This window comes from Tachypleus tridentatus, chromosome 7 (genome assembly GCF_004210375.1).
Source record: "Tachypleus tridentatus isolate NWPU-2018 chromosome 7, ASM421037v1, whole genome shotgun sequence".
Classification (NCBI taxonomy): domain Eukaryota; kingdom Metazoa; phylum Arthropoda; class Merostomata; order Xiphosura; family Limulidae; genus Tachypleus; species Tachypleus tridentatus.
In genome coordinates, this window is record NC_134831.1 from 84,230,916 (window position 1) to 84,243,556 (window position 12,641).

Genomic DNA, 12,641 nt, shown 5'->3' on the forward strand with positions numbered 1-12,641 from the left:
AGTCATGACATGGCAGAGTGCTTCAACCAACACCATAACATCAGCACGTAATTCTAATCACGACAGGGCTATCTTCAACAAACATAAGACCAAACAGGAATGTATACTTGGCCGATGGGAGAAACTAGGAATGCCACAGTGGGAAGAAGCAGTCCGTCATATGTATATATATGTATTAACAAATCATTGTGGCAGAACCAAAACCTTGTAGCATCTGGAACTATACTTCAGCACAACAGTAGAAGGTGGTATATACCATTAACACCCACATAACGCCACCGCCCAACTGAGAGGTGAACAGACCTCTATGTCCCATCACCCCAGTGGCTAGGAAGTGGTCAGGGCTTCCATTCAGTTATCGTTCACACTAGCCCTAATTTGTGACTTCGGAGAAACATTGGATCAATTACCGTTCACACTAGCTCTAATTTGTAACTTCACAGAAACCTTGGATCAGTTATCGTTTATTCCTACTCTAATTTGTCACTCTAGAGAATCTTTGGGCCAGTAACCGTCCACTCTAGCCCTAACTTGTCAGTCCAGAGAAACTACAAGTCTTTTTTGTTTATTTGTTTTTTGAATTTTGCACAAAGCTACTCGAGGGCTATCTGTGCTAGCCGTCTCTAATTTAGCAGTGTAAGACTAGAGGGAAGGCAGCTAGTCATCACCACCCACTGCCAACTCTTGGGCTACTCTTTTACCAACGAATAGTGGGATTGACCGTAACATTATAACGCCCCCACGGCTGAAAGGGCGAGCATGTTTGGCGCGACCGGGATGCGAACCCGCGACCCTCAGATTACGAGTCGCACGCCTTAACACGCTTGGCCATGCCGGGCCTAACTCCAAGTCAGCCCCTGTCCATTCTACAACCTTGGAACTCTAGAAAAAAATGTGTTGGTTTTCGTCCACTTTATAGTCCTAACTACTTCTCATGACGTCTTTCAAGAATTACAAATTACTGAGTTTGACGTTGTTTACCTATGCAAGTTATCACAATTTTTATTAAATATTTAAGTATTACTTAATTTTTCTTACAAGACGTAGACGTTTGTTCGTCATTGACAGTTGGTTTCAACCGATTCACCTACCTATCCCACATGTTTAACCTTTAATGACAAAAAATTGTGAATGTTAAACGCCTCAATCACACAAAAACGAACTGCCAAGAAACGTTCATGTTTTATGTTGGATTTTATCAAACATATGGACAATTAACGAGTGTCTCTCTGAATTAAGAGTTTTCGGTTTTAAGTTGATAAGCTAGTCGATTACTGCTATTCAAGCAAGAGTTTTACCACTTACCGTCAGCGTAGTTAGGGGCCATAAAACGTACGTAGGGGGTATTGGCGTTGCCCCACGTCGGGTTCTGAACATTGTTACAGTAACCACTAAAAGCCCGATACTTTCTCGGTTGACAGGGGAAGTTAACTTTCAATGTACAGGAGTTTCCTAGCAACGTCCCACGAATGTCAGCAGTTGGTAGTCCATAGGTAATCTGGTCCTTGCTCAGGCGGTATCTAAAAAATACAACGAATCATTTCCTGCTTCGGTTAAAGGGTTGAATCAAGGTACTCCATAATGTTAACAAACATCTACCTAAGGGTTAATAACTGGAATTTTTTATTCTCGTGTAAAACGATGTTGTTACAGTTAAAGGGTTGATTCAAGGTACTCCATAATGTTAACAAACATCTACCTGAGGGTTATTAACTGGAACTTTTTATTCTCGTGTAAAGCGGTGTTGTTACAGTTAAAGGGTTGATTCAAAGTACTCCATAATGTTAACAAACATCTACCTCAGGGTTATTAACTGGAACTTTTTATTCTCGTGTAAAGCGATGTTGTTACAGTTAAAAGGTTGATTCAAGGTACTCCATAATGTTAACAAACATCTACCTAAGGGTTAATAACTGGATTTTTTTATTCTCAAATAAAGCAGTGTTGTTACAGTTAAAGGGTTGAATGAAGGTGCTCCATAATGTTAACAAACATTATCTAAATATCAATAAATAATCTAGATATCCTACCAGTACAAAAACAAAATTTAGGGTTATTACACTGGTATTAACTGAAGCAATTTCTAATATCAAGTTTTGCATCAATATTGTTACGAGCATGTTCATAGGGAAGGTTCAAGGGTCAGTATTATGGGGTTCCTGGGTGAGATGATACTTAAAAGTTTGCATGTCATTAGTGTAATAACTCATCAGACATAAACGTGAATATAGAGCTACATTTTACATCTCTTAATATTTCATAAGGTTATATACATATATATTGATACTTCAAACGTGGACATCAACAGAAATGATATAATATTTTCTCCATACTCTTGTAACAAGACTAACACTGATTTGTAGAGTTGAAGTATCAGCATTGTTGCAGCATACGTCACGACTAAGGGCAGTATGTCATCTTTTGTCTGCATGACGTTAGGAAAGATTCGTGCTAAGAGTGGTTAATGACCACAACCGGTCGAATTCCGAGGTACATATACAGAGGATAAAACAAAAATCCTACACGATGTTTCTTAATCTGCAAAAGAATTGAAATCCCGTCAAAACGTCAAGACTCCTGAACCTCTCAAGTGGCGCCGCTTTGCTGTCCAAAAGGATGCTTACGAGAATATAAGATTATTACTAAACAGTCACTGCTCCAGACGAAAACAAGTTCTCACGACATCAACAACAATTCGGAATTAAATTTAGCTTTAAAATGTTCACATTGTATTTGTGTATTTCGTTGTTGGTGTCAGTAAACAGTTTATTGTAGTTGCTTTAAATATTAGGTTCATTAAGAAGCGAACGAACCCCAGTGCATTTCGTTATTTTAATTTCTAACTATACGAGAAAGAAGAATTTATTGTAGACATGAGTTATCCAATAACTCTGGTATAGGCCCGGCATGGCCAAGCGTGTTAAGGCGTGCGACTCGTAACCTGAGGGTCGCGGGTTCGCATCCCCATCGCGACAAACATGCTCCCCCTTTCAGCCGTGGGGGCGTTATAATGTGACGGTCAATCCCACTATTCGTTGGTAAAAGAGTAGCCCAAGAGTTGGCGGTGGGTGGTGATGACTAGCTGCCTTCCCTCTAGTCTTACACTGCTAAATTAGGGACGGCTAGCACAGATAGCCCTCGAGTAGCTTTGTGCGAAATTCAAAAACAGAAAACAACTCTGGTATAAAATATATAACGTCTCAGTAAGATATTTATTTACAATAGCAGAACATTGGTGAAGATATTCAGTCCATCTTATTAGTAAGAAGGTACTAAAGTGGTAGGAGTCATACACCGTTAGAGATATAAAATCAATCTTTCAGATTAAGAAAATGTGTGTTTCAACAAGTAGAGACACATTACCAATCAGACGAATATTTACAACACTATTACAAACACACCACACATAATTTACAACAGTGTCACAAACACACCACGCATAGTTTACAACAGTGTCACAAACACACCACGCATAGTTTACAACAGTATTAGAAACACACCACACATAGTTTACAACAGTGTCACAAACACACCACACAGTTTACAACAGTGTCACAAACACACCACACATAGTTTACAACAGTGTCACAAACACACCACACATAGTTTACAACAGTGTCACAAACACACCACACATAGTTTACAACAGTGTCACAAACACACCACACATAGTTTACAACAGTGTCACAAACACACCACACATAGTTTACAACAGTGTCACAAACACACCACACATAATTTACAACAGTATTACAAACACACCACACATAGTTTACAACAATATTTACAGCAATGGAGATACATCATGGGTATATTAGATTAGTAGGAGTGGTATTTACAATAGCACCAGTATAACTACACCATCCACCAGAATTTACTTCTATGTGTGTTGAATAAAGTAAATAGTAGAAACGGTAGTGAACCTAACAATACGTTTAAAGCCAACATTCACTGTCAGCAAGAAACTGTGGAAAGATAGTTGCTCCTGATGAAACAGAATTATAAACATAAAGGTAGGGTATAAATTCTCTCTCGGGGGTTGCACTCCAGTTCCTACAATATCCACGTACTTACATGAACAGTATGATAATATATAAGGCCGAGTACATTTTTATTTCTTCATTTTTCATAAACTTTGAAGAGAAAATTCCTTTTCTTAAATCATCTGATATAATAATGTTTAAGTTATATCTCTCGTAATATGTATAGTGGAACCCCTCTAAGCGGCCACCCCTCAGATTCGTTCACCCCTTGAAAGCGGTCATTCAATAACAGTCCCTTTTTTTTTTTACATAATCCCTAATTATGTACAGTGGGATCCCTATAATCAGGCTAGTTTGTCTCAGTCCCGAAGGTGGCTGCTTTAGAGGGGCTCCACTGTATATAGAATGTCTAGCCTTAAGCCAACTGTAGTAAATTTTACCTCAGTGAACACTACTAAACTTGGCAAAGCTACTTTTGTTCATATGCATTGTTAATTCTTTCTCACTACTTCCACAATATCTGTGGTGTGCAGAGCGCAAATAGCCCATTGCGTAGCATTATGCTTGATTACAAAGAAATAATTCCTTAAAAGCCGATATAAAAACCTGAAGTCTGAGTTACACGACAATGAAGTAAAACGTATGTTGTTCTTGTAAAGGTTTAACCGTGGAATAACTGGTGGAATTCCGGTAAACGTTTTCAATACGTCTTTCTAAGTTATTCCAAATAATTATAATATTTTAGATTTTTCGTCGTGTGTAAAGAAATATGTATTGCGATCAAAGGTTATGATCCTGTTGACTACCAATCTACAGGGCACTTATGTGTTAATGCAACATTATATCGGAAGTTCGGCCACGCGTTGAACTAATACATTATGGTCTCAACGGCTTACCAAGAATCAAAGAATTAATAAGATCAGTATCAGTTAGTAAGCTAAAAAGTGAATCAGTCAGAGTATTAAGTAGAGAGTAAATTTTGTAAGTTGAGCTACATACATCAGTTTCGGAATTTCTGTTGAAATGTTGTTTGTGAAGTTAGGCTTACCAGTGAATATAGTCTGTATAAAACATTAGTGAAGAAATAAATATATTCACTTCCGTTTGTGGATTGGACTGCACATTATTTTCACAAAACAAACCAAAAGAACACACCCAACGACGGAACACGATAGAATAATATGAACCACGTTTTTAGTGAATGCTACAAGTATAAAAAAGTAGGCCATATGAGTATTTAAACAGTGTTAAGTTTATGCACGCCCTCTAAGAATAAATATTTACCGTATAATGCTATTTACGTAAATAAAGAGGGACAAGAATAGGACTTCACAATTTTCAAACAAATTTCAGCTAGTGCCACACCTTAGCCCAAATATTGGGTTAAGTTTACTGTTACAAACTTTTAGTTTTTATACTAAACATGATTCTGTAAGGTAAGCCTACTTTCAAAATAAGGCCTATTCCCAAATATAAAATGCTTTTGAAATCGGAAGACCTGAAGCGTCATCTCAGTAAACAATATTTTATGCAGATAATTTGTAAGTGAATCATAAAGAAAGATGATTCCTCTGTCCAGAATTCTATGCATATTTTATTTTTATACGGAAAATGACAAAATAATATTCGCTTCATTTAACCAATGAATCATAATAGAAATCAAAAAGCACCAAGGTGTATACAAGCTCTTAAACAAATAAACAGAGAACCATCTGGGTGGTGCCCATTCAGGCTAGAGTACATAGTTGTTTATTTAATTTGTTTTGTTTATTTATTTTGTATCTACAGCATAAAGCTCTACAATGAAGTGCATACGGTTTGCCAAGTGTAGGGATAGAACACCAAATTTTAGCTTTATAAACCTTCGAACTTACGGCGGTGTTACCAGAAGACCAAATCTCGTAAAATAAAATTAATTAAACGGTTATTCAAATAACGTGTGTGTGTGTGTACATATATTTATATATATATATATATATGTATAGTTCTCATGTATTTTATTTTGGAGAAAATTAATTGTTTATTGATGTTTATTACTTAAATTACTTACTTTTGGGCGACTAATTTTGTTGTTTCTTCGGCCACTATGGCCATACGAGAATAATTTTTAGCTGCAATTTTGGTTTTACCCATTGCAGCATAAAACCATGCTGGTGTTCCTGGGTTCTGAATAGCACCTATAAACAAAAGTATCATAAAGTTACAAGACATATGTTCAAACAGTATTATGTTTTGTGTTTTTTAATTCAGACTGTAGACGTGTGAGAAAACTAAAAAACGCATTCTCAACACTTAGTAGCTTCAGTTAAAACTCGCACCTTTTTTATTGAAAAAAGCCTTATGAATGAATCTAAGAACGTAACAGTTCTTATGGAACACCATAAAAATAATTCACACTTTGAGAACTATGCAGCACTGGCTAATAAAAGTGTAAAACTGGCTAGTAAATGTTTAAGTTTGGTTAATGTATAAACAGTGGTTTAAAATTAATATAATGTAATAATTCATATCTCAGGAGCCAAATCAGCAACACGTATGAACATGTGAAAACATAAAAAAGATTGCTTATTGAAATGTTAATGTTAATAACTTGGAATTAGTGTAGCAACTGCTCTGAGAATATTAAAACACGTCAAAATGTTCACTGCAGCTTACAAGTTAATGTAATAACTAATTTAAACAACCTAAAAGTGCAAAATAATGTTTATTAAGAATAGCTTAAGTTCATAACTACCAAGCTAATGTAGTGACAAATTTGGGCAATGTAAAAGTGTGTAACAATCTTTGTTAAGAGCTAAATAGTTGTATTTTCTAAGTTTGCAATTAGTGTGACAAACATTTTTGTAAAAAAAGTTGGAGAATTTATGATGTTTGGTTAAAAAAATCAGACGCCAATTTATTCATTTGATTTTAATAAGCAAATATTTTGCTCATAGTAACAATGCTACCAGACAGCAAAGACTTCTAATTCACGCTTTAAATTAATTTTACTGTTCTGTGTTCATGAACTTTCTAGTCATACATCACTGGCTTATAAAATATGTTTTTATTTGGTCTACTTCTGATAATATTTATTAAATATAGCTTTCATAACAGTACTCCAGGTCACACCTTTGGATTCAGTGTATGGATGAACTCTGTACGGATACTCTACTTTCTGATTATTGTGTTTTTTTTAATTATTGATATTCATTGTGCAGTATTTTTGTATTTTCCTATTTGTGACATGATTCAGTAAGTACAACTTTTTTTGGTGCACGTGTTTGTTCTTGTAACTGTACACTTCTAACTTACCTTGTTTGAAAATCCTGGGTTCCAGGATATCAAAACGTTCGTTCACGACTTTAACGGCTTCTTCAACAAAATTTACCATCTCTTCAGGGCTAATCCTTGGCATGGGCACACGAGGGCCATCTGGTATAGGGTCAATTTCTTTAGGTGGTTTCAGGTGTTGGGTGACTCGATTGGCCTGTCTCTTATTGAGGCGCAAGTGTGATGTGACCCGTGACACAATGCGACGTTTGGCTGACCCAAGGATTGGAACATCCACAATTTCACTGGCAACAACAAACCCAAAATATAGGGCTAGCAGAATTAGAGTAGTACACGGTCGTAGCCTGCAATAAAGACTCGCATTTAAAAATCAACAATGATATTCAAAGTGTTTAGATAAATATTTAGAGTGTTTTGACAAATAACAACGATTATAAAGAAAACAATACTATAACCTTAAAAAGAAAAATATCAGTGCATTAAGAAAGACACGTTTGTTTATTTTGAATTTCGCGGAAAACTACACAAGGGTTATCTGCGCTAATCGTCCCTAAGTTAGCAGTGTAAGACTAGAGGGAAGGCAGCTAGTCATCATCACCCACCGCTAACTCTAAGACCACTCTTTTACCAACAAATAGTGAGATTGATCATCACATTATAAAGCCACCACGGCTGCAATGGCAAGCATGTTCGTATGAGAGGAAATCGAATTCGCGACCCTCAGATTACAAATAAACTTACTTCTTTCATCTATTAAAGGAAACACTTCATTTTCAGAATTCATGCTGAATGGATCATCACATTCTGAGCAAAAAGAATTCATCGGAAAAAAAAGGCAAGTACAGTAGCAGACGATCTAATATTTAAAATAGAAAAGTTAAAAAACGTGCGACAAATAAAATAGCGATTAATTCAGTGTTTTAAATGAAAATAATGCAAAATGGACAACAAGACGTTTGGCGAATAAAGTGTTTTGAATGGAAAATTACAAAAACGACGACAATAATTGTGTTGTCATTTAGCACAGAACTACACAAAGGGCTATCTGTGCTATGCCCACCACGAGTATCGAAACCCGCCTTCTAGCGGTGTTAGGTGCGTGGACATACCTCTGTGCCACTTGGGAGTGGCGACAATAACCTTAAAGGATAACTCATTATTTTGAATGAAAAGGAATCTGGGGAAAAGTCATTCTTTTGAATATAAAATTTGTAAAATGTTAAAGACTTTAATAGCTAAAGGGCATTGGAAGAAACATTTGGTAAAAGGGCAGACTAGTTTGTAAGGCAACCTTTTTTAAAAAAACAACAACAACAAAGAAAAAGTAACAAAGAATTTTGTGGACAGGACGGGTGACAGGAAAAGCAACTACGTAACAAATGTTTCTCAAACAACCAGTTTACCTGTCATTCATTTTTTATTTCTACTATTAATCTAATTACTTGAAAGCATTATTTGTATACCTTAATCTGTTTGGTAATTCAGCGATAATAAAAAACAAAATAAACATATTATCATATTTCAAAAATATGAAGAAATGGCAAATTATACACTATGTAAAACATTTTTTACTTTTTCTTATTCCGGGGCAGAAAGTGTCATTTCCCAACTGCTTGCGCCTAAAGTAAATAGAAAAGACCTATTTTTCTCTTCAAACTTTGCTTTTGTGATCTGGGTAATGAAATATTCAAATTTACCCATTTTCCAGAACATTCCAGGTAGATTCACTGCAGAGTAGCTGATAAAGAATGTTTTCGAACTTACAAGAATTTTCAAGAACTTTCTAGAATGTTGCAGAAATGCAAGTCACAAGTCAGAGGAAGCGTCACCGACATTTTTCAAGCTTCTTCACTCGTCAAGATGGGCTCTGCTTCTGCCACAATGTATCCGGTCTGTTCGAGGCAATTGGAATTGCCTGTAACCCGAACGAGTGGCACCTCTTCATTGATAGCTCATTCAGAAACCTCAAAGCTGCGCTGCTCCATAATGGGAATAAGTATCCGTCTCTTCCCCTGGCTCATTCGGAGCACCTCAAAGAGGAATACAACAACGTCAAGACCTTGTTAGAAGCCTTGAAATATGATAAGTATGGATGGGAGGTTATCGAAGTCTTCAGAATGGTGGCATTCATGATGGGTCTCCAAGGAGGCTTTACCAAGTTTTCATGTTATTTTTGCCTATGGGATAGCAGGGACACCGCAACGCACTTCAAGAGGAAGCACTGGCCACAACGGACCGAGTTCTCTGTGGGGAGGCACAATGTCAAGTGTGAGCCACTAGTGGACCGCAAGAAGGTGTTGTTCACACCATTGCACATAAAATTAGGTATTATGAAACAATTTGTCACAGCTCTTAATAAGGAGTCTGCAGCCTTCAAGTACCCTCAATACTTCTTCCGAAAGCTGTCTGAGGCAAAGGTCAAAGATGGTGTCTATGCTGGACCACAAATAAAAAAGATCCTAAAGTGCACAGAATTCCCCAAGAAGCTTAGTAGGAATTAAAAAAAAAGCTTGGGGCAGCTTTGTCGCAGTGGTTCGGGGCTTGTTGGGCAATCACAAGGCTGAAAATTATATGGAACTGGTAGAGGCTCTGGTGAAGAACTACGGCAAAATGGGCTGTAGGTTGTCCCTGAAAGTCCATATCCTTGACGCTTATCTTGATAAATTTAAGGAGAACATGAGAGCATACTCAAAGGAGCAAGGCGAGCGCTTCCACTAAGATATACTGGACTTTGAATGCTATTACCAAGGAGCGTATAACTAAAACATGATGGGAGACTGTATTTGGGGGCTAATAAGTGAAAGTGATTTACATTACTGTCGCAACTCTCGAGAAACTACTCATTTCTAAACATTTTTGTTCATTTTGATATAACTTTAGTATAAATACTTGTAAATCTTGACTTATATGTTGTTTTATTCGGACCTCATGTAAATGAAAATGTGCAAATTCGCCCGTTTTTACATGGAAAATAGGTTAATTTATAAATTTCATTATCCAGGTCACAAAAGCAAAGTTTGAAGGAAATAATGGCCATTTTCTGTACTTTTACAACATTAGCAATTAAGAAATAACACTTACTATCCAGGAACAAAATTTGTGTTACATAGTGTCATTAATTCTTTATAGCACTGCCTCCATATGTTGTTTAGATGTTAAGTTCAAACCGATATAATGGGCTACCTGTTTTCTGCCCACCACGGGTATCAAATCCCGGATTATAGCATTGTAAATCCGCAGACATACCGCTGTGCTACTGGCGGCGTTCCCATATGTTAACTAACCCTCCACCTACCATTCTCTAACGAATCATCTTTCAGTGGGCGTGAGTAAATTTTGCTCTCTTTCTTTTTACAAAAATAAATTGTTTGTTTGTTTTGAATTTCGCGCAAAGCTACACGAGGACTATCTGCGCTAGCCGTCGCTAATTTAGCAGTGTAGAGGGAAGGCAGCCAGTCATCACCACCCACGACCAACTCTTAGGCTACTCTTTTACTTACGAATAGTTGGACAAGCTGTCATATAATAACGACCTCACGGCTGAACGAGTAAGCATGTTTGGTGCAACATGAATTCGAACCCGAGACTCTGAGATTACGAGTCTAGCGCCTTCACCACTTGGCCATGTCGGGCGTAAATAAATTGAATGTCATTGATCGACAATAAGAAATGAAATATAACAGTCTTTCAGTTATTTAGTGTTGTCAATGTCAGCGAATTTGCGTCAATACAATTACAATAATTTGTCAATGGTAGAAAAAAGTCAGTTTCTAATGCATATTTTTATATCATGTGGACGAAAAGTAATAAAAATTACATGAAGAATTGCAACAACATCATATATAAGGGAACTAACATAACGATGGCTCTCAAACTATTTACAAAACCATTTATTACTGTTAATTTAAAATAAATAAATACAGCCACACATTTATAGATACTTACACACAGACATGCATAAATATTCTGTATAGAACTGAATTGCTCATCATGAGAAATTTTCGCAATTTGTTGAAAATCCTGGACTTTAATTGTTATAAAAACAGCTTGGAATTTCACCCAAGGTCTTTACATATGTTAGGTTAAATACTTGACTCGTATTGTTTCAACAAAGGTTAGAAATAAAGCTGGAGCTTCAAAACGTATTCGGAGTCAGATACGTAGATACTTGAAAACTTGTTGCTTACTTCGTGTACAAGCACATATAACACTTATTGGAAACCAAATACCCGGCTGCTCATGATTCATTATGACGAAATTCGAGATTTAGTGTCAGTTAGTGTCATAATTACAAAATAAGAAATATCCGGGTAAAAATTAAAAATCGTTTTGAACAACAACGTCTACTTTTCTTAACCTTCACCTAATGAAAATATGGTGATAACCATGTGATAAGGAAAACTGTGTGTGCAGAAGAAATGATGGAGTCGAAGCACCCACATGCAGTCAACGTTTCTAGGAAATTTGGTGTCAGTAACTGTTTAACCTTATAAACAAGATTTTCAAGGATATGGTACAAGAGGTGAACACATTTCGTGTAATTGATAAAGTTTGACTTCTCCTAACGATGTGAGAAGGTATTCAACAAACTATTCAACTAACAGTTGAACAATGTGATTGTAAATACACGATAACAATTGGAATTCAACAAACTATTCAACTAACAGTTGAACAATGTGATTGTAAATACACGATAACAATTGGAATTCAACAAACTATTCAACTAACAGTTGAACAATGTGATTGTAAATACACGATAACAATTGGAATTCAACAAACCATTCAACTAACAGTTGATTGGTTGGTTGGTTTGGTGTTTTATGTTGCAAAGCAACTAGACTATCTGCGCCAAACATGCAGTAAAAAGTTAAAATTATTAAAATTCATAAAAGGAAATTAAGGTAAAGCAAAACAAAGTTTTATTTTGAATTAAAAACATAAATACCATTAAATCAATATTTACATCTAGTCTACAGCGGTAAGAGAAAAGCTACAGTAATACAAGTTGTAAAGGACTTTCTGTACCATAATTGTAATTATCATTACTCACCATAATGACCAACAAGTAGTTCAAACATCAGTATTAGTCACCTGAAGATGGCCTTTCCAGTTCTGGTTTCGTATTATTTGACGCTACGGCTATTTCTAATTTCAACTCAAATTAGTTGTACTTTGATTCTTAAAAGGGAATCACATTAAAAAACGTCTAATGTATAAATCAGAAAAATTTAATTTGCCTTAAAAAGACTAATGGTCTTTAAAAAACTAAAAACATTTCTAAGGTGGACAGTGTCACCATCGCCAACAGTACTGTCTAAAGTTATGGATAAACCTTGGAACAGAACATGTTTAAAATGGTGTCGTCTTCAAGAGTCGTAAAGACGA

General features: G+C 36.1%; 1 protein-coding gene across 1 annotated transcript in view; it reads right to left on the bottom strand.

Annotated features, from left to right (window-relative positions):
- LOC143256075 (uncharacterized) overlaps positions 1 to 12,641 on the bottom strand; it is a 127,747-nt gene that overhangs the window by 92,101 nt on the left and 23,005 nt on the right. The window contains exons 2-4 of the mRNA XM_076512748.1: positions 7,278 to 7,600; positions 6,034 to 6,160; positions 1,306 to 1,520 (exon numbers count right to left, since the gene is read on the bottom strand). Of these exons, the coding sequence (XP_076368863.1) occupies positions 1,306 to 1,520; positions 6,034 to 6,160; positions 7,278 to 7,600 (665 nt within the window). The remainder of the gene's footprint in view (positions 1 to 1,305; positions 1,521 to 6,033; positions 6,161 to 7,277; positions 7,601 to 12,641) is intronic.